Source organism: Rhinoderma darwinii, chromosome 1 (assembly GCF_050947455.1).
Source record: "Rhinoderma darwinii isolate aRhiDar2 chromosome 1, aRhiDar2.hap1, whole genome shotgun sequence".
In the NCBI taxonomy this organism is placed as follows: domain Eukaryota; kingdom Metazoa; phylum Chordata; class Amphibia; order Anura; family Rhinodermatidae; genus Rhinoderma; species Rhinoderma darwinii.
In genome coordinates, this window is record NC_134687.1 from 403715864 (window position 1) to 403737386 (window position 21523).

The 21523-nt window shown below is 43.3% G+C and overlaps 1 protein-coding gene across 1 annotated transcript in view; it reads right to left on the reverse strand.

The window, feature by feature from the left end:
• Nucleotides 1-21523, reverse strand: part of GMPR2 (guanosine monophosphate reductase 2) — a 25673-nt gene continuing 4150 nt past the window's right edge. Inside the window, exons 2-10 of the mRNA XM_075828867.1 lie at nt 12369-12459; nt 10051-10170; nt 9322-9405; nt 9029-9202; nt 8873-8954; nt 5562-5668; nt 5401-5443; nt 821-980; nt 1-713 (exon numbers count right to left, since the gene is read on the reverse strand). Coding sequence (XP_075684982.1) covers nt 527-713; nt 821-980; nt 5401-5443; nt 5562-5668; nt 8873-8954; nt 9029-9202; nt 9322-9405; nt 10051-10170; nt 12369-12455 — 1044 coding nt within the window. The 5' untranslated portion in view covers nt 12456-12459 and the 3' untranslated portion in view covers nt 1-526. The remainder of the gene's footprint in view (nt 714-820; nt 981-5400; nt 5444-5561; nt 5669-8872; nt 8955-9028; nt 9203-9321; nt 9406-10050; nt 10171-12368; nt 12460-21523) is intronic.

The window sequence follows — 21523 nt, forward strand, 5'->3', positions numbered from 1 at the left end:
TTAAATAGGCAGGTAGCAATAGGCAAAAACGTGAATTATTAGTAGTGTAATATATATATATATATATATATATATATATATATTAATATATGATTTGGTTAAAAGAATTAAAGTGAACCTGTCACGTTGAACATGTAGTCCTTTGCAGCATGTTATTGAGCAGAGTAATATACGGTTTTTGGGGAAAAGATTCTGTAAAACGTGAAATTTATTGATAGAAACCGGTGTTCACTATTGCCCTGTAAGTCCAATGGGCAGTCCTGTTCAGCGATTTACAGCTATCCTTGTACGTGTGCTCATACAGGTAAGGCTGTCAATTATTTAGTGAGACCATCCACTCATGAGCTCAGATGGAGCAGGGATTTAAATCAATAAATTGTATGATATAAATGATGTTATACTGAAGCTTTACACACACCTATACATCTATCTTCTCAGTTCCTGCTCTATAACACGCCAGCTTCAGAGTATGTTCAACATGATAGGTTCGCTTTAAATGAAGAATCACCTACTGAATAGATTATTGTCATGGGTTGCTAAAGATGGGGTTAAGTTGTTGGGTCACTCTGATAAAGGTTGTTCTTCGGCTTAGCTCCTTTAGTTTGGCAGCTCCTACATAGGTGCAGGTAGAACGAATTCCTCCAAGAATGTCTTTAATGGTATCTTCCACATCACCTCGGTAAGGAACCTCCACGGTTTTTCCCTCAGAAGCCCTAGTGAAAAGTTGTATGCAAATATATTTAGAATGTTTTAAGGCTGATAGTTGAGATGTGTTCTAGAATAAAATCAAACTAGTAAAAAAAAATGGCATAATGTCTACCTATATTCCGCCACTCCACCAGTGTGCTTCTTCATTGCTATTTCGGAACTCATGCCATAGAATAATTTATATTTCTTTCCATTCTTCTCAATGGTTTCTCCTCCAGATTCAGTGTGTCCTGCCAACATGCCCCCCAGCATTACAAAGTCAGCTCCAGCTCCTAAAATAAAAAATATGGCCATTTTTGTTCTGTTTTACTTCTTGTGCATTTTACGCTCCCTGGAAGTAGACTTCACGGACTTACACAAACTGATGCCGTTTCCTAAGTTTGGGGCAAAACTGAATAAAAAGATGTAGGGAACGGACGTAAAGGCTGAGTTCACACGGAACGGATACGCTGCGTAAAAGCATGCAGCATATATGCCCTGTGCACCGCAGGGAATTCCTGGCCCGGAATGTCCGCTGCGGAAAACTGTAGCATTTAGCCAGCCGGCCTCCTGGGATGACACTGTGGTCACATGGGATGAAGCATCATCCCAGGAGGCCGGCCCTCTGACGTCCTTCAGGCCGGCCTCCTGGGATGATGTTTCATCCCATGTGACCGCCGCTACAGCCTCTGATTGGCTGGGTGATACTTGGGTAAGTATAAGATTTTTTTTTTCTGAGTTGCATTTTTTTTGCGACGGAATCGCTGCGAACCTGCCGCAAAAAAAACTCAACAACTGCTATTTTTTGCGGGTTTTAACTCCCCATTGAATACAATTGAGAAAACACGCAACAAATAAGCAGAGTTTACGCAAATACAATTGACATGATGCGGAATAACATTTTCCCGCTCAGTATTTATGCAGCGTGTGGATGAGATTTGTTTTATCTCATCCACTTTGCTGCTACTGTATTTGCTGCGGATTTTCCGCAAAAAATTCTGTTGCGGAAAATCCACAGTATTTACCCAACGTGTGAACTGACCCGAAAGGTGGTCCTAACGCAAGCATCAAACACCCCACTACTGTGAACTAGCCTTTACATAAAACGTATGAGAACCTTTGAACAACATATTACAGTATATATATAGCCAGCGCAACCACTGTGAGGATACTGAATTAGGATTGAAAATTCAGCTCTGAAGCCAGCAGAACTATGAATGCAGCTCTGGACTATAATACAGGTTGTAATTCAGAACCGCTACAAGATAAGTAAAGAAATGTATTAAGAACGATTGTGAATTATTATATTTCATATAAAACATATCACATCGCTCTCAAATTATCTGTGACTGATCCTTCTATCCTGATGTATGTTTCACACAAGGGACACAACATTTTCTATCAAACAGTCACTATTATTAGGCTTTGTTCATACACTGTTGTTGTGCGCGTTCAGGGTATATGTCGGCTAGTTGACTGTGCTTTTCAATACAACTGTATGCAGACAAAAACAAAAAACTATACCGAGTAGTATACATGTTATTTTACAATGGGAGTCAATAGCTGGCATATGCAAGAGTATGGCATACAGTCGCATAATTTGGGGTCATGCGTTTGGTGCGAGGTCTAGACAGAGCCCTAATAAAATATGGGTGTGCTGTTAAGAACGATATGCTCATGCGCGAGTTAATGATTAATTCTGCATAAATATGAAGATAAAATGTTATGAAAAAATGTTGTATTCAAACCTAAAAATCATAGAATACTGTTTAAAATGTATAGACCAGTATAAAAGAATCCTGACGAAGCTCAGATGAGCGAAACACGTGTTGAGGACCTTGATCTCGTCTGACGTCTTTTCCCTCTATAGCATCATGTCTCAGGGTATGTCTTTCCCACTATTATATTTGATTCTAATGCTAACCTTGTAAACATTTACCCCTGGACACCCAGTTTTGACACGTCTTTAATACCAGTTCTCAAGGTCTGTTTTTCTAGTTACATTTGCTTTATGCTTTAATTCAATTTGCATTTGGCCCTACAGACTTATTTGGACACTTGTCTATTACTTATAAATTGCATGATTGTCATCTGTTTTCAATATTATATATATAAATTTGTAGCTTTGATGCTTTCGATAGGCCTTATATCTTTAATATTTACACATACACTCCTCAACATTGAAATTGCAACACCAAGAAGGACGAGCCGTAAGGTTATGCAAATCGAGGAAGTAGCAGGTGTCGCTAAGATCTGCAAATTATCATATTTTTAACCACCTACTATCTCCAATCTGTGGCATGTGGAAGGGGCATAAATGCCAGATTGAAAGCAACGTTTATTAGTTCGTCGACAGGTGTTCCATTGACCACACGCCACTGCTCTCAAAAGCTATCAAGGTGCACAGCAAGACGGCAATGGAGGCTGGAATGGAGGCCTATCGTCTTCAGCGATGAGTCCTGCTTTTGTCTTGGACGCAATAATAGCCGGAGATTGGTCTGGAGACCACGTGGACAACGCCATGAAGAGGCCTTCACAAGGGAACGTCACACTGGTCCAACTCCCAGCATTATGGTGCGGGGTGGCATAATGAATGGCAGTCGGACCCCTCTAGTCTTTATTTCAGCTACACTAACAGCTCGGTGTTACATTGATTTGGTCGTGGAACCAGTGGTACGGCCATTTCTTGAAAGTGTCCCAGAAGTAATTTTTCAACAGGACAACACCAGGCCGCATGTTGCTCGTGCTACTGTGAGCAGCCTGTGTGGCCTAAACGTGCTACGATGGACTGCAGTGTCTCCGTCTTGTCTCCCATCGAGCACATCTGGGACGTCATTGGTTGGCAATTGCAAACGGAGCTGCCAGCAGCCGATCTTGATGATTTGGGAGGGAAGGGAATTCATCGTGGCATAACATTCCTTAGACAACCATTAATAACTTAATTAAAAGAAAAAGAAGGTGTGTAAAGTGCGTGTTATTCTGCACATGGCGCTCATACTGGATACTAGATAAATCAAGATGTTTGGAATATTTTGTTTCCATTTTTCTATCATTTTTCTATCATTAACATGTCTATCGATCCTGTGATTTCAACACTTCCAAAACATTTCCTTGGTGTTGCAATTTCAATGTTGAGGAGTGTAAATGTTCATGCATACACGGTGCTATAAATGGGATAGATATCAGGAGCATGCTTTCTGTAGTGTGTTAGGCTTCACCCTCTTTGGCCTGCTAGTTTGCCTTCTAGGTTTTTTGTTTGTTTATCTGATATTATGTATTGTACTTTGTATCTCAATTTATTTTTGCTATAAGTTTGGCCCGTGGATCTTTTCTTTGCTTGATCGTTGAGTCAGCATAAAGACTAGTCAAGATTGAACAGTATCTCTACTGTTCATTGTTTTATGTGATGTTGCTTATATGTGAACTTTAACCACGGGCTTGTCCTAGCAGTACAGTTTAGCCTTTTTTTCTAATCAGTGCGTTGTATAAAAAAAAAAATTTTTTTTTAAATGCCTCATAATTACTAATAAAATCTATTATGTTTTTGTATTACATTTGCGCATATAGTTTTTTTTTTTGCCACACAGCAGACGTTTATACCAATACACAATAAGGCTATGTTCACACAGGGTATTTTGCAGGAGGAATATCTGCCTCAAAATTCCGTTTGGAAGTTTGAGGCAGATATTCCTCTCCCTGCACGCCGATTTTCACGCCGTTTTTCGCCCGCGGCCATAAAACAGCGCGAAATACACTTTCTCTGCCTCCCATTGAAGTCAATGGGAGGTCAGAGGCGGAAGCGCCCGAAGATAGGGCATGTCGCTTCTTTTTCCCGCGAGGCAGTTTTACTGCTCGTGGGAAAAAGACGCCGACGCCTCCCATTGAAATCAATGGGAGGCGTTTTCGGTCCGTTTTTTCAGAGTTTTGAGACGCGGTTTCCGCGTCAAAAAACTCGGCAAAATACTCCGTGTGAACATAGCCTAAACAATCCACATTTCAACAACTTTATGTAGCAGAAGACATAATTCAAAAGTCATAAATCACTACCAGAGTAGTAAAACTTTAGAACTTTTTCCTTACAAGACAGAGAATGTGATGCATTAAGGCTTATTTCCATAAAGCGATAAAAGTTCAGATGTAAAGAATTACAAGCATTCATTCAATGATTAACAGCCGTTCCTATATGCACAATCAAATAGGGAGGACTGTCAATCATTAAAGGGGTTGTCTCATAAACAGAAATATTATTGAATGTAATATGATCAATAATGTCTTCATATAAGTTGACCTTCACTTACTTAAGCTTGATATGTCTTGCAAAATATTACATACTAATTAGATTACTGGCAGAATAATAAAGAACCCACCAAGACAAAATCACATGTACTAAGGCCCCATGCACACGTCCGTAGTTTCTAGCCGCGATAAAGGATCCGTAATTGCGGATAAAATACTGACACATTCAGTACTATCGGCCACGGACACCTTACCGTATATTTACGGGTGTGTGTCCCGGCCGTAGAAATGAGCTGCAAAAAATAGGACATGTCCTAATTTTCGCATTTGTGGACCGTGCTCCTATACTTATTACCGTGAGCATGGTCCGCTCAAGCGGATGACACTCCGCGGACCATCTGTGCAGGATATGAATGTGAGTATATATTAGCAATTATGTATCAAAAGTAAATCCTTTGCTCAGGTTTGGAAACTTACCAAAAGCTTTTGCCACATCCCCTGGACAAGTGCAACCCCCATCCTGAAAACAGGAAAACAGAAAATATTATGATTCTGTACAGCTTCTTAACTGGCATTGTCAACTTTAAAATACTGGTATATATAAAATACATATCAAACACATGCATATTTATACTAACCGATATAATATGGCCATTCAGTCCATGTGCTGCATCTGCACACTCAATCACAGCACTCAGTTGAGGATATCCAACTCCGGTCTTCTTCCGGGTGGTGCAAACAGAACCTAATTGAAGTTGAATGAAACGTAAGTGAGAAAGATGCAACACCTTTAGAATTTTAGGGGGTTGTCTCATAAAGACAACCCCTGTCCATATACTCGTCTATTCATTTGTGTGTGATGTATAGCCAAACGTGGTTTTCCCCCGGCGATAACAGTTGATTGGGGGTTAGAGAAGCTTAACCTGTGGCGATCAGCCTTATGAGACAACCTATTCAATAGCCAATAAGATAAAAACAAATCAAACCCCCAAATGAGTCCTTAGCTATTTACCCTCAAGAGGGGTAGTAAGCTAATTAATACATCCCTCAAAGCCAAATATCTCACCTTAGTGGCACATTCCAGTCAAAAATGTAGAATCAGCTATTACAGTGTTAATATCTTACAGTATCTATGCATTGTAATGACTTTGTGCTACCGAATATCTGCTGTAAGGCCTCATACAGACGGCAATGCTGTGTGCACAAACCTGTACGATGGCACAGGTCACAATGGATCTATACCAGGGGTCACAAACTCGGCCGGGTAAATGGGCCACATATACAAAAAATGTGAAGTGGTCGGGACGCATTACTTTCAAATTTGATACAATACAAAATTATTGTTAATCAATTAGTTATCTGATCTACTATAATACGATATTACTATAATAATAATAATAATAATAATACTACATTACTATAATAATACTACATTACTATAATAATACGCTAGGTTTAAAATTTGAGATATTTCTCCACGTGCTTATTTCAACAATCCAGCTTTCCAGTTTAAGTGTTGCTAAATGCAGTCCGGCGGCTCAGTTGGCAGCGTTTGGCAGACACACATGTCAAGATTGGGCAGCCCCTTTTTAGATAGTGCCACAGTGCCCTCTGTGGATGCTGCCACAGTGCCCTTTGGGGATGCTGCCACACTGCCCTCTGGGGATGCTGCCACAGTGCCCTCTGGGGATGCTGCCACAGAGTCCTATGGGGATGCTGCCACAGTGCCTTCTGCAGATGATGCCACAGTGCCCTATGCAGATGATGCCACAGTGCCCTCTGCAGATGATGCCCCAGTGCCCTCTGCAGATGATGCCACACACCACTAGATAATGCCAGTGTCCTCTGTACATACTGCCACAGTGCCCTCTGTAGATGCTGCCACAGTACCCTCTGTAGATGCTGCCACAGTGCCCTCTGTAGATGCTGCCACAGTGCCCTCTGTAGATGCTGCCACAGTGCCCTCCGTAGATGCTGCCACAGTGCCCTCTGTAGATGCTGCCACAGTGCCCTCCGCAGATGCTGCCACAGTGCCCTCCGCAGATGCTGCCACACACACTCCAAGTAGATAGCTCCATTGGTGCTCCCTCTAGGATTGGAATCCCCAGCCAGAGCGTTGCCGACGCTTTGGCTGGGGATTCCTCTACTGTTGGAGCCCCTGACATCACTGTCCATACACAGTGACGTCAGGGGATCCTCCTGGACAGGATTGTGATATCAGGGGCAACCCCAGAGCCGGAGTCCCGGAACAGAGCACTAGTATAGGCTCTGCGCCAGAACTCTGGAGAAGCTATTAACATCAGTGTCCATATATGGACAGTGATGTCAGGGGCTTGCCCAGAGCTGGAGTCCCGGAGCAGAGCCGCTTCTAGCACTCTGCCTGGGATTCCAGCTCTGCTCCTGACATCACTGTCCATATATGGACATGGATGTCAGGGGAAACCCCAGAGCTGGAGTCCCGGGCAGAGCGCTAGTAGGCTCTTCCTGGGACTCCAGCTGTGCTCCTGACATCACTGACTCCTGCTCTGGGGAAGCCGCTGACATCACTGATCAGAGCCTATTCTAGCGCTCTGCCTGGGACTCCAGCTCTGGGGAAGCCCCAGACATCGTGTGTCCATATACTCGCGCTCTGCCCGGGATTCTGCTCTGGGGAAGACCCTGACACACTGTCCATATATGGACAGCGATGTCAGGGAATTCCAGAGTCCCGGAGCAGAGTCTGTACTAGCGGCTCCGTGTCCCGCGGGCCGCAGATGACAGCCTCGGGGGCCGCATGCGGCCCGCGTGCTTGAGACCCCTGATCTATACTAAGGACTTGAAGGCCACTCATGTGCTGCAATGTGGTGCTTGCGTGAGGCATGTATTGGTAATTCAGCATGGGTTGCAGCATGCCACCATTTTTTTTCTCGAAGCACAGAATTGGCTCACAAATTTTTATAGGGGCCAAATTCAGGAGCCGTTGCATAAGACTATGCTGCATAATTTTTAATAGTGTTCCATCACGTGGCTGTTTTATCCATGACATACAGATAGAGGGCAATTGGAATTTTTTTTTGTATTGGTAAGGGCCTTTTCACATCAACGTCACCCTTCCGTTTATGGGTTCCGTTAGACCCTTCCGTCAGAGGAACCCATGAACTGAAAGCCAAACGGAAACCATTGCTTCTTGTGCATTACCATTGATTTCAATACTAATGCTTCAATTGCAAATGCTTTCCGTTCCATAAGGTTTCTGTTTTTATAGCGGAAACAATAGTGTAGTCGACTGCTCTATTGTTACCGCACAAAAACCCAGAAAACTTCCAGAACAGAAACAAACGAAAACCATTTGCAACGGAAGCATTACTAGTGAAATCAATGGTAATGCAAACGGAAGCAATGGTGGTTTCCGTTTGCCTTTCCGTTCATGGGTTCCTCCAACGGAAAGGTCTAACGGAAACCATGAACGGAAGGGTGACATTCTACGAAACATGCAGGATATTATGTTAGGAAAATCAGATGTCTAGTAGAAGGAAAACATGGCTGCAGGAGTGCACAGTGCTTTATGAGAAATTGTAAACTACAGAAAACTATTACTTACATCAAGGCATTCTGGAGAGGAGGCGGCAAATTCATGAGAGCTGTATTCCATTTTACACAGAGTAAACCGCAAAATTCCAAATACATATCAGTTCTAAAACATGATACATAAATGGGCTAGCATTTTCCACATCTTATGTATAATGAGTTTAAATATCAGTTCACAACAGAAATCATTTAAATTTCTCCGATCCCATATAAAGTTATTGGGAGCCAAGAAAGTGTAAAGTTCTAAATTTAAGAGCAAGCATATATGTGGGCCAACACGGTTATGCTTCTCAGCACTCCATTGTCTTTATTCCTTGGAGCGTCAAGATCTTCTACAGCTAGTTAGTCCAATTATTTTTATCATAGGAAAATAAAACAGTACCTGGCCCTATTCCGACCTTGATGATATCTGCCCCTGAAAGGATTAGTTCCTCAACCATTTCTCCAGTAACCACGTTTCCAGCCTGAAGACAGAAATCCCAATGTCAGTAAAAGTAATTCAGTAATTAATATAAGAGACCATTGTGTATGTTCTTACCATGATTGTGTGCTTGGGGAACCTGGCTCTTACATCTTTCACATGCTGGACAAACTGCTCCGAATATCCATTAGCTACATCAAGGCAGATGTAACGAATTTGAGGGACGGCCATTAAAACCTTCTCTATTTGCTGGAAGTCAGACTGGCTGGTACCAGAGCTTACAGCCACATTCTACGGAATATGCAGGATATTATGTTAGGAACATCAGATGTCTAGTAGCAGGAAAACATGGCTGCAGGTGTGCACAGTGCTTTATGAGAAATTGTAAACTACAGAAAACTATTACTTACATCAAGGCATTCTGGATAGGAGGCGGCAAATTCCTTCCACTCTTCTACTGAATAGTGTTTATGTACCGCTGTGAAGAGACAAAACTGAAAGGAGACTAAAATTAAGAATAATCTAACAATGATTTTGATAATAAGTGAACGTTGATCTAATAATGTTTATCTTTCAGTATTAACATTTCAAATGCTTTCAGATCTCATATTATAGCACGTGAGAAATAGCTGCTGCCCTACGTCTGGTTCCCCCTGACTGTGACATTAGTAGTCAAGTTGCAGGATAATGCAACTTGACTACCTCCTTGAAGGGGTGATCCCAACATAACAACCTACCACTTATCGACAGGATAGGTGATAAGTGTTTGATCGCTGGAAGTCGACCGATGGGACCCCCACTGATCAAGAGAACGGGAGTCCCCTATTTGAATGGAGCGGCGGTTACGCATGTTCGTTACTGCTCCATTCATTCTCTATGGGACCGCAGGACATCGCTCGGCTACCTCAGGCATAGTGAAAGAATGAAGCGGGACCCCCCGTTCTATTGATCGATCGGAACCCCAGTGATTAAGCCTGTGGATAGTTATAAGTTGTTACCCCTTTAAGTAAATTAACTACAGAGACCACAAATGGAAATATTAACCTATTTTAAGCACAATCAGAATATACCCAGGATCGTGATATAACTGAATAACTGCCATGAATCGCATTTTTATTTCAGTGTATATACATTCTCACCTTGCACAGAGCTCTTGCCATCTCAAAAGTGCCCACCGTGTCCATATTGGCAGCAATTATTGGAATCCCTTCATAGCTTTGTCCAGAGTTCCTAAATGTAAAGGTACGAGAGAGTTCCACCTCGAAAAAAAATAAATTAATGAGTGATCTAAACACATGCACCAGTTAAATATCTATCAACATGTTATATCCATACTTTAGGAATAGAGTTAAACTTTTTGCCATTTTTTACCATCTCAAAAAGTGATGGCGTATGGCTAAGAAATACTATCACTTTCTGATCAGTAGAGGCTAAAGCAGTGCTGCATCCCCTTCAAAGTTTCCCCTGCACAGTGGCGCTCTCGGCCACCGGATCTGCAGGGAGTTGCAGCGCAGCCCTATTTATCGAATAGAGCTGTGCTGCAGTTCTCTACTTCTCTAGCTGATGGGCCCCTCCATTCCCAGGGTCAGTGGGGGTCCTGTTCAGAAAGTGATGGCATACCTTAGCGATATGCCATCATAACAGCTGTGACTGAAATGAAAGCTGAGCTGTTATTGGTTGCTATGGGCGACAAAGGCAGATTTTTTTGTTAGAGAGTTTTGATAAATGATGCCTGTTGTGGTCATCTTATTCAGGTAGCATTGCTTTCCATTTCACAAGCACATTTTGTTTTACCTGTGACTGATTATTATTCTCTGCATTATTGAAACAGCATTTAGGATAGTGGAATCGGTGATCTCTGGCAAAGGAAAAAAACAGATTTCTGCCAATGACTGGCAGAAGAGCCGAGCCTGTAGTATACTGCACTTATACGGTAACTATGTCTGCTGATGAGGCTTATAATAACTAGGGTCTGAGATAGGAGAACAATGCTCCATGGAATCCTCAGTGACTCCATTCAAAGCTGGGAACTTTGCCAATCACTTTCGGTGACTTTTCTTTCACAACTCAGTATAGTATGTAAAATAACTGTCTATGCTTATGGATTAAAGGGGTTATCCACTGCCAGACAACCATTGACCTATCCACCGGATAGGTCATCAGTATATAATCTGTGGGGGTCCGACACCCGGACCTCGCACCAGTCAGCTGCCCCGGTGGCCTCCAGGCACCGGACATCTATGCCAGAAGAGGTTGGCTCCAGTCACGGAATAGCGGCCGAGCTGCAACACTACAGCTCTTACACTATGAAAGTGAATAGGAGCAGAGCTGCAGTTCTGCAGCACGGCCTCTATGCAATGTACGGAGCCAACTGCTTCCGACTCTGTAAATTGGATACTGTGCAATGACATCCGGTTCCCGGAGTAGCTGATTGGTGCGGGTTCCGGGTGTTGGACCTCCACAGATCATATACTGATGACCTACCCAGTGGATAGGTCATCAGTTGTCCGGTAGTGGACAACCCCTTTAAAGGGAGGAACTAGGTACCCAGAATACACATACAAATCCCATGCAGACGTCACCCGTGTCTAAGCTGAGCATAGGACCTCCATGCTCCTAGGCTAAAGTGCTGACCACTGTGTCACCATACCACTGCTTTAACACCCTTACTTTAATGGTACAAAATTGTAACTGATATAACCGACTGTTAGACAAATATGCAGAAGACCCCACCCCTGGATTAGTCCCTGTAGATCTCTGGAATAGAAAGTAGAAAATGCTTTCCAGTGCCAAAGTTTCCACTGTTCATGAGGTTGTCACTGCATTGTGATTTACCCTCCTACTACTGGAAGGAACTACAAGCAATGTGTGACTGTCACAGGTGCAGTGCAATAGTCACCTTTGTAAACGTGGCATACATGAAGCTCTTATTTGGCACAGTGTTAGTTATGAACTCACTGAAACAATGAAAACCTTACATCCGAGAATACAGATATTTGTCTTTGTAAATGTCAAATAAAAATGTACACTATGGTGTAAACTCTGTACATTTTAGAGTAGAAGGATTTATTTTCCATGGTGTTTCTGCCACATTCTACAGCACATTTTTGCGGCATTATTTGTGCACCACACGTGGACATTCAGTAGTTCCAATGCAGTTTATCTTCTTCCTTTAATAAAGGGACACATTTTTTTTTCACAACTGCTTTAAAAGTCCAAATCCATGTAACGTCACGGGACAGGTATTGGATACTGTGGCCATGTCATGTTACGTTACTGTGCATGCAATGTCACTAAGGCCTTGTATATACACATAGGCCTGACAGGGACCTGGCCAGAAATATTGCCGTAAGTTTATTCAAATATTTTTATATTTTACTATTTTTCCCAGAATCTCAGATATTACATGTGTGTGTGTTTGGTAAAATACATATGTAAACAAGTATCAAACGCTCACCTCACTGCGGGACTTCAAAGTACTTCTCTTTGGTCTAAGCAAAACATCCTTAAAATCCAGTTTGATATCATTGTCTATTCGTGGCATGATGACCAGTAGAGGAGTACAGACAGCTAGAGAGATATACAAAATAAAAGGATGTCAAAGAAGAGAAGCAAATGTTATTTTGCCGGTAAGTGCGTGTTCACATCAGCGTTCATTTCCGCAGAGGGGCTCTGTCGGAAGTTTCCGTCAGGTTAACCCCTCAGCGGAAAGGCAGAAGGAAACCTTAGCTTCAGTTTCCCTCACCATTGATCTCAATGGTGACGGAAACCTAGCTATGGTTTCCGTCTGTCACCGTTGTGACAGGGTTCCGTTGTTTCGGTCGGAATCCATAGCGCAGTCGACTGTTCTATTAATTCCATCAAAACAACGGAACCCTGTCACAACGGTGACAGACGGAAACCATAGCTAGGTTTCCGTCACCATTGAGATCAATGGTGAGGGAAATGGAAGAGGAGGTTTCCGTTTGCCTTTCCGTTGAGGGGTTAACCCGACGGAACCCCTCAACGGAAGGGCAACGGGGATGTGAACAGGCCCTAAGAATGATTGAAGAAAAACAAAAAGAACAACATATGTCAACCAAGTTCAACAGGGATGTGAAGGGTGTTACGTAATAATAGTTACAAAAACTAGGAATCCTAGTGAAAGGGGTACTCCGATTACAACAAATAAATGTTTTTCATTCTATAATAAATAGTTTAAAAAATTTCAATATACTTTCTATACCAATTTCTCACAGTTTCCAACATTCCTGCTTGCGGTCACTGAATAGAAAGTTTTACCGGTTTCTTCTAGTGGATACAAAAACTGTCCTGGTCATTTGATTGACACACAGGTGCTCGACTCCGACACAGTTCTGACAACTGTACTGTAACGATCAGCACACCTGTGTAATCATCACATGACCAGGACAGGCGGGTTTTTTTTTTTTAATACACTGAAAGTTCACAGTAGAGGTCCCTTTTAAATTACAGCAAGCAGAGATCTTGAAAACCGTGAGGAATTCATACAGAAAGTTTATTGGAAAATTGTATGACTTTTTATGATACAAAGTACAACCTTTATTTGCTAAAAACTGGAATATCTCTAACTTTGGTTGATCTAGAGGAAGTGAACAGAAATGATGGAAAAAAACAAGTGTCAGAAAAGACTATATAATAGTAATATTAGGAGATAGAGGTAAAACGTGAAAAAGAGCAATGGAAGATACGAGAAACAGAAAACCATGACAAAAAGAATGGTGATACTGGAGACAATAAATCCAAACAAAGAATGGAATAAATGACTTTAGGAAGTAGAATGAGTCTAATCTGACTGTCCAGGAACATTTAGCTTGGTAGCTTTGCTGCGTGCTGCCAACAAGTAGAATATGTGCATGGGGCAGCATGCAGTGAAATTCTAGCTTCTGCTTTGCCAGGCATTGTGCACTCCTGAGAACATACCCAAGAGCGCGTTAAAATGAAAGTACCTAGGGGTAAGTGCCATGCACTGGGGAAGTAAGGGCACACAGCGCTGGTACAGCACTTACTGGCCAACGTCGTTTCTTCAAGACCGGAATTGGTATATTTCAATCAGTGCACATACCACATCAAAAATGAGACAAATAAAGGGTAAAAAGACAAAAGGACAGTGTTAATGGCTTCTATAGGCCTGTCAGGACTTGGTCCGGTGAACTAAAATTGATGGTCTATCCTCAGGATAGGCCATCAATATCTGATCGGTGGGGGTGCAACTCTCAGCAACCCCGCTGATCTTCTAGCAGGGGTGCCAAGCGTCTGACCCTTATCGATCAAATATTGATGGGCTATGCTGACGTTAGGCCATCAATTTAATTTCACAGGACTACACCTTTAAGGCATCTATTTAATGTCATATTGCAATTAAAGGGGTTTTGTGGTTCTATGTAAATAATTCACTGACCGCAAACAAATATCTTGAAAAGGACAGATGTTCAGCCTCTGTAGAATGTTTCCATTCACTGAGAGCAAGCAGAGTTAAAATGGTGAGGAATCGAAACACAAAGTATAGTTGAACGTTGTAGAACTTAATTTATACGGTGAGCAGACTTTATTTACATCAAACTGGAAAAGCTCTAAAAGGCGAGGTCCACACAGCAAAGCTTTCATTTATGTGTAGTCTTCAGGTATGTTCACACGCTAACGCAAAATATGTCTGAAATTACGGAGCTGGTTTCAGGCGAAAACAGCTCCTGAATTTCAGACGTTTTTTCAAGTACTCGCGTTTTTTTGCGGCGTCCATTACGGACGTAATTGGAGCTGTTTTTCAATGGAGTCAATGAAAAACTGCTCCAAAAACGTCCAAAGAAGTGACATGCACTTCTTTGATGCATGCGTCTTTTTACGCGCCCTCTTTTGACAGCGACGCGTAAAATTACACCTCGTCTGAACAGAACACCGTAAAACCCATTGCAAGCAATGGGCAGATGTGTGCAGGCGTAATGGAGCCGTCTTTTCAGGCGTAATTCGAGGCGTAAAATGCCTGAGTTATGTCTGAAAATAGGCCGTGTGAACATACCCTTATCCTGCACTCCTACTTTCTTCCATCTTCACTCTTCTTCTTCTGTAAGTGTGCATGAAGTAGGGGACAGATGGAAGAAAGTATGAATCAGGCTACACAGAGTTTGTGTATAGTCTGTAACCATGAAGAGACACGGATTTGCATAGTGCTGTAGACACGAAACAGCAGATTTTTAACACCTTCCCGACCGCCCACTGTCTTTTGACGTCAGGCGGTGCGGGTGCTTAGTCTACAGAGACGTCTTTTGGCGTCGCTGCAGATCAGGCTGATGAGCGCTCGTGTGAGCGCTCATCCTCTAAGCAGGAGCTGTTACTAACAGCTCCTGATCTTAGAGCAGCCTTCTGAACACAGCTGGGGTCGGCAAACATTCGGACCCCAGCTGTGTAACCCTTTGATTACCGCGGTCCGTGACCGCGGAATGATCAAAGGGAATTCCCCTCTTTGATCGCATCACCGGGATTCCAGTGATGCGATCAAACAATTGGGAATCCCTCTGCAGTCAGCCCTGGGGACCTACAAAGGACCCCAGGGCTGTCTGTTCCGTGTGCCTGCTGTTCGGGCACACTATGTGCTGCCCGATCAGCAGCCTGTGTCATAGTGACACAGTGTAATGTATTAGCGTACAGAAGTATGCTAATACATTACAAGTAAAAAATAAAGTTACAAATAAAGTTAGCCCTTGATGGGATTAAAAAAAAAAAAAGTAACAAAACAAATAAATAAATAAAAAAAGTCCCAAAAAGAGTCTTTATTTTGCATTAAATACATTTTATTGCCCCTACACTAAATAAAAACAAAAAACCTACGCATATTAGGTATCTACACGACCGTAATAACCTGAAGAATTAATCTAATGGGTTATTTAGCATGAAACGTGAACGGGATAAAAAAGAAACAAAAAAAAGTATTCCGAGAATCGCTTTTTCCTATATTCACGCCGTAAAAAAAAAATTTTTTACCCCCAAACTGTGGGAAAAATAAAATACTATTTCTCTCGCATAAAACAAGGCCTCATACAGCCACGTCAATGAAAAAATAAAAAAGTTATGGCTGCTGAAACGCAGAGAGGCAAAAACAGAAAAATTGAGCTGGTCATTAAGGTCTTTTCAGGCCCGGTCATTAAGGGGTTAATCAAGACTATTTACAAGGTTGCTTCACCTACCATGAGTCTGCCACCACTTTTGACCCCCGCAAACAGCTAACACTGCTATACAGGTGAACAATAAAAAAAAAATGGTTGCAAAGGTGTACAATGGGGAAAAACTGTCACAGGAATGTGAGAACGGTATCTTTAAAAACCTTGTTCACAATAATGTACCATTTGGCAAGCCAAAACGCAAAAAATAGGGCCTAAGGGCCTGTTCACATCACCATTCGCTTTCCGTTCCGGGGTTCCGTCTGAGGTTTCCGTCTGAGGTTTCCGTCGGGTGAACCCCGCAACGGAAAGTGAAAGCACAGCTTCCGTTTCAGTCACCATTGATATCAATGGTGACGGAAACATCGCTAATGGTTTCCGTTCGTCACCATTCCGGCAGTTTTCCGTTTTAACGACGGGATCAATAGCGGAGTCAACTACGCTATTGATTCCGTCGGAAAACCAGAAACCTGCCGGAATGATGACAAACAGAAACCATTAGCGATGTTTCCGTCACCATTGATATCAATGGTGACTGAAATGTAAGCTGTGCTTTCACTTTCCGCTGCGGGGTTCACCCGACGGAAACCTCAGACGGAAACCTCAGACGGAACCCCGAACGGAAAGCGAATGGTGATGTGAACAGGCCCTTCACGACAGTGAAAAAAAATGTCCATTAAAAACTGATCAACTGTCAGTTTTTCATGGCCGTTTTGCATCAGTGTGTCTCCAAATTTTTCATCCGTTTTTAACCCCTTAATGACCAGCCTATTTTAGACGTTAATGACCAGGCAATTTTTTACGTTTTTCAATCGTCGCATTCCAAGAGCTATAACCTTCTTATTTTTGCGTCGACATAGCTGTATAAGGAGTTGTTTTTTGCGGGACAAGTTGCACTTTTTAATAGCACCATTTTGAGGTACGTATTATTTATTGATTAACTTTTATTAACTTTTTTTGGGGGGAATAGAAAAAAATCTGACATTTCGCCACTCTTTTTTGCGTCCTAAATCTACGCCGTTTACCGTGTGGTATAAATAACACAATAACTTTATTCAGCGGGTTGTTACGATTGCAACGATACCAAATTAGTATAGTTTTTGTTTGTTTTACTACTTTTACACAGTAAAAATGCTTTTTTTTCAAAATTATTTGTTTTTGTGTCTCCATATTTGAAGAGCTGTAACGTTTTTATTTTTTCGCCGATGCGGTCGTATGAGGGCTTTTTTTTTGCGGGACAACGTGTAGTTTTTATCGGTACCATTTTTGAATAGATGCGACTTTTTGTTCACTTTTTATGACATTTTTTTAAAGTCAGTATTCACAGAAAACAGCAATTTTTCCATAGTTTTTTTATTACATTTTTTACGGCGTTCACCGTGCGGGTTAAATAATGTAATAGATTTATAGTCGGGGTCGTTACGGACGCGGCGATACCAAATATGTGTAACTTTTTAACTTTATTTTGTTTTTTTAATAGTAAAGCATTTTGTAAGGGGAAAAGCTGGGTTTTTCATTTTTTTTCAAATTTTTTTTTTAATTAACTTTATTAAACTTTTTTTTCACTTTTTTACTAGTCCCACTAGGGGACTATAATATGCGATTCTGCAATCGCATTTATAATACACTGCAATACTTTTGTATTGCAGTGTATTACTGCCTGTCCGTTTAACACGGACAGGCATCTGCTAGGTCATGCCTGCAGCATGATCTAGCAGGCATTCACTCCAGGCAGCCGGGGGGCCTTTATTAGACCCCCGGCTGCCATTACAGACACAGACACTCGGCGATCGTATCGCCGGGTGTCGGTGGGAGAGAGAGGGAGCTCCCTCCCTCTCTCCAAAACCACTCAGATGCGGTGCTCGCTATTGAGCACCGCATCTGAGGGGTTAAACGGGTGAGATCGATACTAATATCGATGCCTCTGGCAGCTGAGAGCAGGGAGATCTGACAGTTCACTGCTCTGTAAACATATTCCGATGCCGCGACGTAAAAAGTCTATGGCATCGGAATAAGGCCCGTTAGTGACCGACGTAGAAACACGATGGGCCGGTCACTAACGGGTTAATGGCCGTTTGACATCCATTTTGCACCAGTTTTTTATGGCCATTAAAAAAAACCTGATGTATTTCATTGGTCAGGCTTTTTTTGTCCCAGCCCCCTGAAAACACCCAAAGGAAGGTCACATGTTCACCTAGACACTATTGACAGCCTCCCCGTATATGATGCCACACACCTCCCTGTATATGCCACACACCTCCTGTATATGATGCCACACACCTCCTGTATATGATGCCACACACCTCCTGTATATGATGCCACACACCTCCCTGTATATGATGCCACACACCTCCCTGTATATGGTGCCACACACCTCCCTGTATATGATGCCTCACACCTCCTGTATATGATGCCTCACACCTCCCTGTATATGATTCCACACACCTCCCTGTATATGATGCCACACACCTCCCTGTATATGGTGCCACACACCTCCCTGTATATGGTGCCACACACCTCCTGTATATAGTGCCACACACCTCCCTGTATATGGTGCCACACACCTCCCTGTATATGATGCCACACACCTCCCTGTATATGATGCCACACACCTCCCTGTATATGGTGCCACACACCTCCCTGTATATGGTGCCACACACCTCCTGTATATGCGACACAGCCTCCCTGTTTATGCCACACAGACCCCCTATATATGCCACACAGACCCCCTGTATATGATGCCACACCTCCTGTATATGATGCCACACAGCCTCCCTGTATATGATGCCACACACCTCCCTGTATATGCCACACAGCCTCCCTGTATATGATGCCACACAGCCTCCCTGTATATGCCACACAGCCTCCCTGTATATGATGCCACACAGCCTCCCTGTATATGATGCCACACACCTTTGTATATGATGCCACACACCTCCTGTATATGATGCCACACACCTCCCTGTATATGATGCCACACACCTCCCTGTATATGATGCCACACACCTCCCTGTATATGATGCCACACACCTCCTGTATATGATGCCACACACCTCCTGTATATGATGCCACACACCTCCCTGTATATGATGCCACACACCTCCCTGTATATGATGCCACACACCTCCCTGTATATGCCACACAGCCTCCCTATATATGCCACACAGACCCCCTGTATATGATGCCACACACCCTCCCTGTATATGATGCCACACAGCCTCCCTGTATATGATGCCACACAGCCTCCCTGTATATGATGCCACACAGCCTCCCTGTATATGATGCCACACACCTCCCTGTATATGATGCCACACACCTCCCTGTATATGATGCCACACACCTCCCTGTATATGATGCCACACACCTCCCTGTATATGATGCCACACCTCCCTGTATATGATGCCACACCTCCCTGTATATGCCACACAGCCTCCCTATATATGCCACACAGCCTCCCTATATATTATGCCACATACCCTCCCTGTATATGATGCCACACAGCCTCCCTGTATATGATGCCACACAGCCTCCCTGTATATGATGCCACACAGCGTCCCTGTATATGATGCCACACAGCCTCCCTGTATATGATGCCACACACCTCCCTGTATATGCCACACAGCCTCCCTGTATATGATGCCACACAGCCTCCCTGTATATGCCACACAGCCTCCCTGTATATGATGCCACACAGCCTCCCTGTATATGATGCCACACACCTTTGTATATGATGCCACACACCTCCTGTATATGATGCCACACACCTCCCTGTATATGATGCCACACACCTCCCTGTATATGATGCCACACACCTCCCTGTATATGATGCCACACACCTCCTGTATATGATGCCACACACCTCCTGTATATGATGCCACACACCTCCCTGTATATGATGCCACACACCTCCCTGTATATGATGCCACACACCTCCCTGTATATGCCACACAGCCTCCCTATATATGCCACACAGACCCCCTGTATATGATGCCACACACCCTCCCTGTATATGATGCCACACACCTCCCTGTATATGATGCCACACAGCCTCCCTGTATATGATGCCACACAGCCTCCCTGTATATGATGCCACACACCTCCCTGTATATGATGCCACACACCTCCCTGTATATGATGCCACACACCTCCCTGTATATGATGCCACACACCTCCCTGTATATGATGCCACACCTCCCTGTATATGATGCCACACCTCCCTGTATATGCCACACAGCCTCCCTATATATGCCACACAGCCTCCCTATATATGATGCCACATACCCTCCCTGTATATGATGCCACACAGCCTCCCTGTATATGATGCCACACAGCCTCCCTGTATATGATGCCACACAGCGTCCCTGTATATGATGCCACACAGCCTCCCTGTATATGATGCCACACAGCCTCCCTGTATATGCCACACAGACCCCCTGTATATGCCACACAGACCCCCTGTATATGCCACACAGACCCCCTGTATATGCCACACAGACCCCCTGTATATGCCACACAGACCACCTGTATATGCCACATAGCCTCCCTGTATATGCCACACAGCCCCGACATGAATGCCCTACATACTCACCGATGCAGCGCTGTCTTCTTCAGGTAAGGTCTCCCGTCTTCACTGGATCTGCGAACGCGACGCGATGACACTCACCGATGCAGCTCGTCTTCACGCGTGGTCTCATCTTCACGGGATCTGCGAAGACGGTGTGATGACGTCATGGCGTCGTCTTCGTAGAATCCGGGAAGACGAGAGACCACACCTGAAGAGGTCGCCGATAGCTAGCAAGGGAACTAGTAGTTTCCTTGCCAATCCCCTTGTCACAGATCCATTTTTAACGGTTCTTACGTGTATTGACAGCCGTTAAAAACGGATCCATTGACTTCTATGGGGGCTGTCAGGCCGTGAAAACGGACAAAAATAGGATAGGATAAAAAAAATTGACGCCCATTATTCTTGGGCTGTTAAAAAAACGGCCGTGGGAATACACGCGTAGCACATCGTTGTTCCGAAAACGTCCGTGTGACGGCCGTTAAAAGAACAACCATCACACGGCCGTTTTTCACTGTCGTGTGAATAAGGCCTTATGCTTAATTTTGAAAGTGGTAGCACTATAGGGGAATTGAACACATCACCTGGTTCCTCCACAGATCACATCTAATAACTGGGGATCCAATCAGCAGGGTAGCCTGTAATCAGCTTATCGTCAGGCGTACAAAGCAGACTACCCCTTTAAGTACTCTTTTTCTGATATTTGACACATCACATTGAAAATTCTGAGTTAGAACTTGTTATATGTTCTAAGTGACAGTTTGTAGTTCGATTCTGAGTTCTGTTAAAATCATACAGATAAATTCAGTGAAGGTGGACTTGCAATTTAAAGGAGCACTCCGGTCAAAAATAAAAAATTATCCAGCACGTGACGATTAT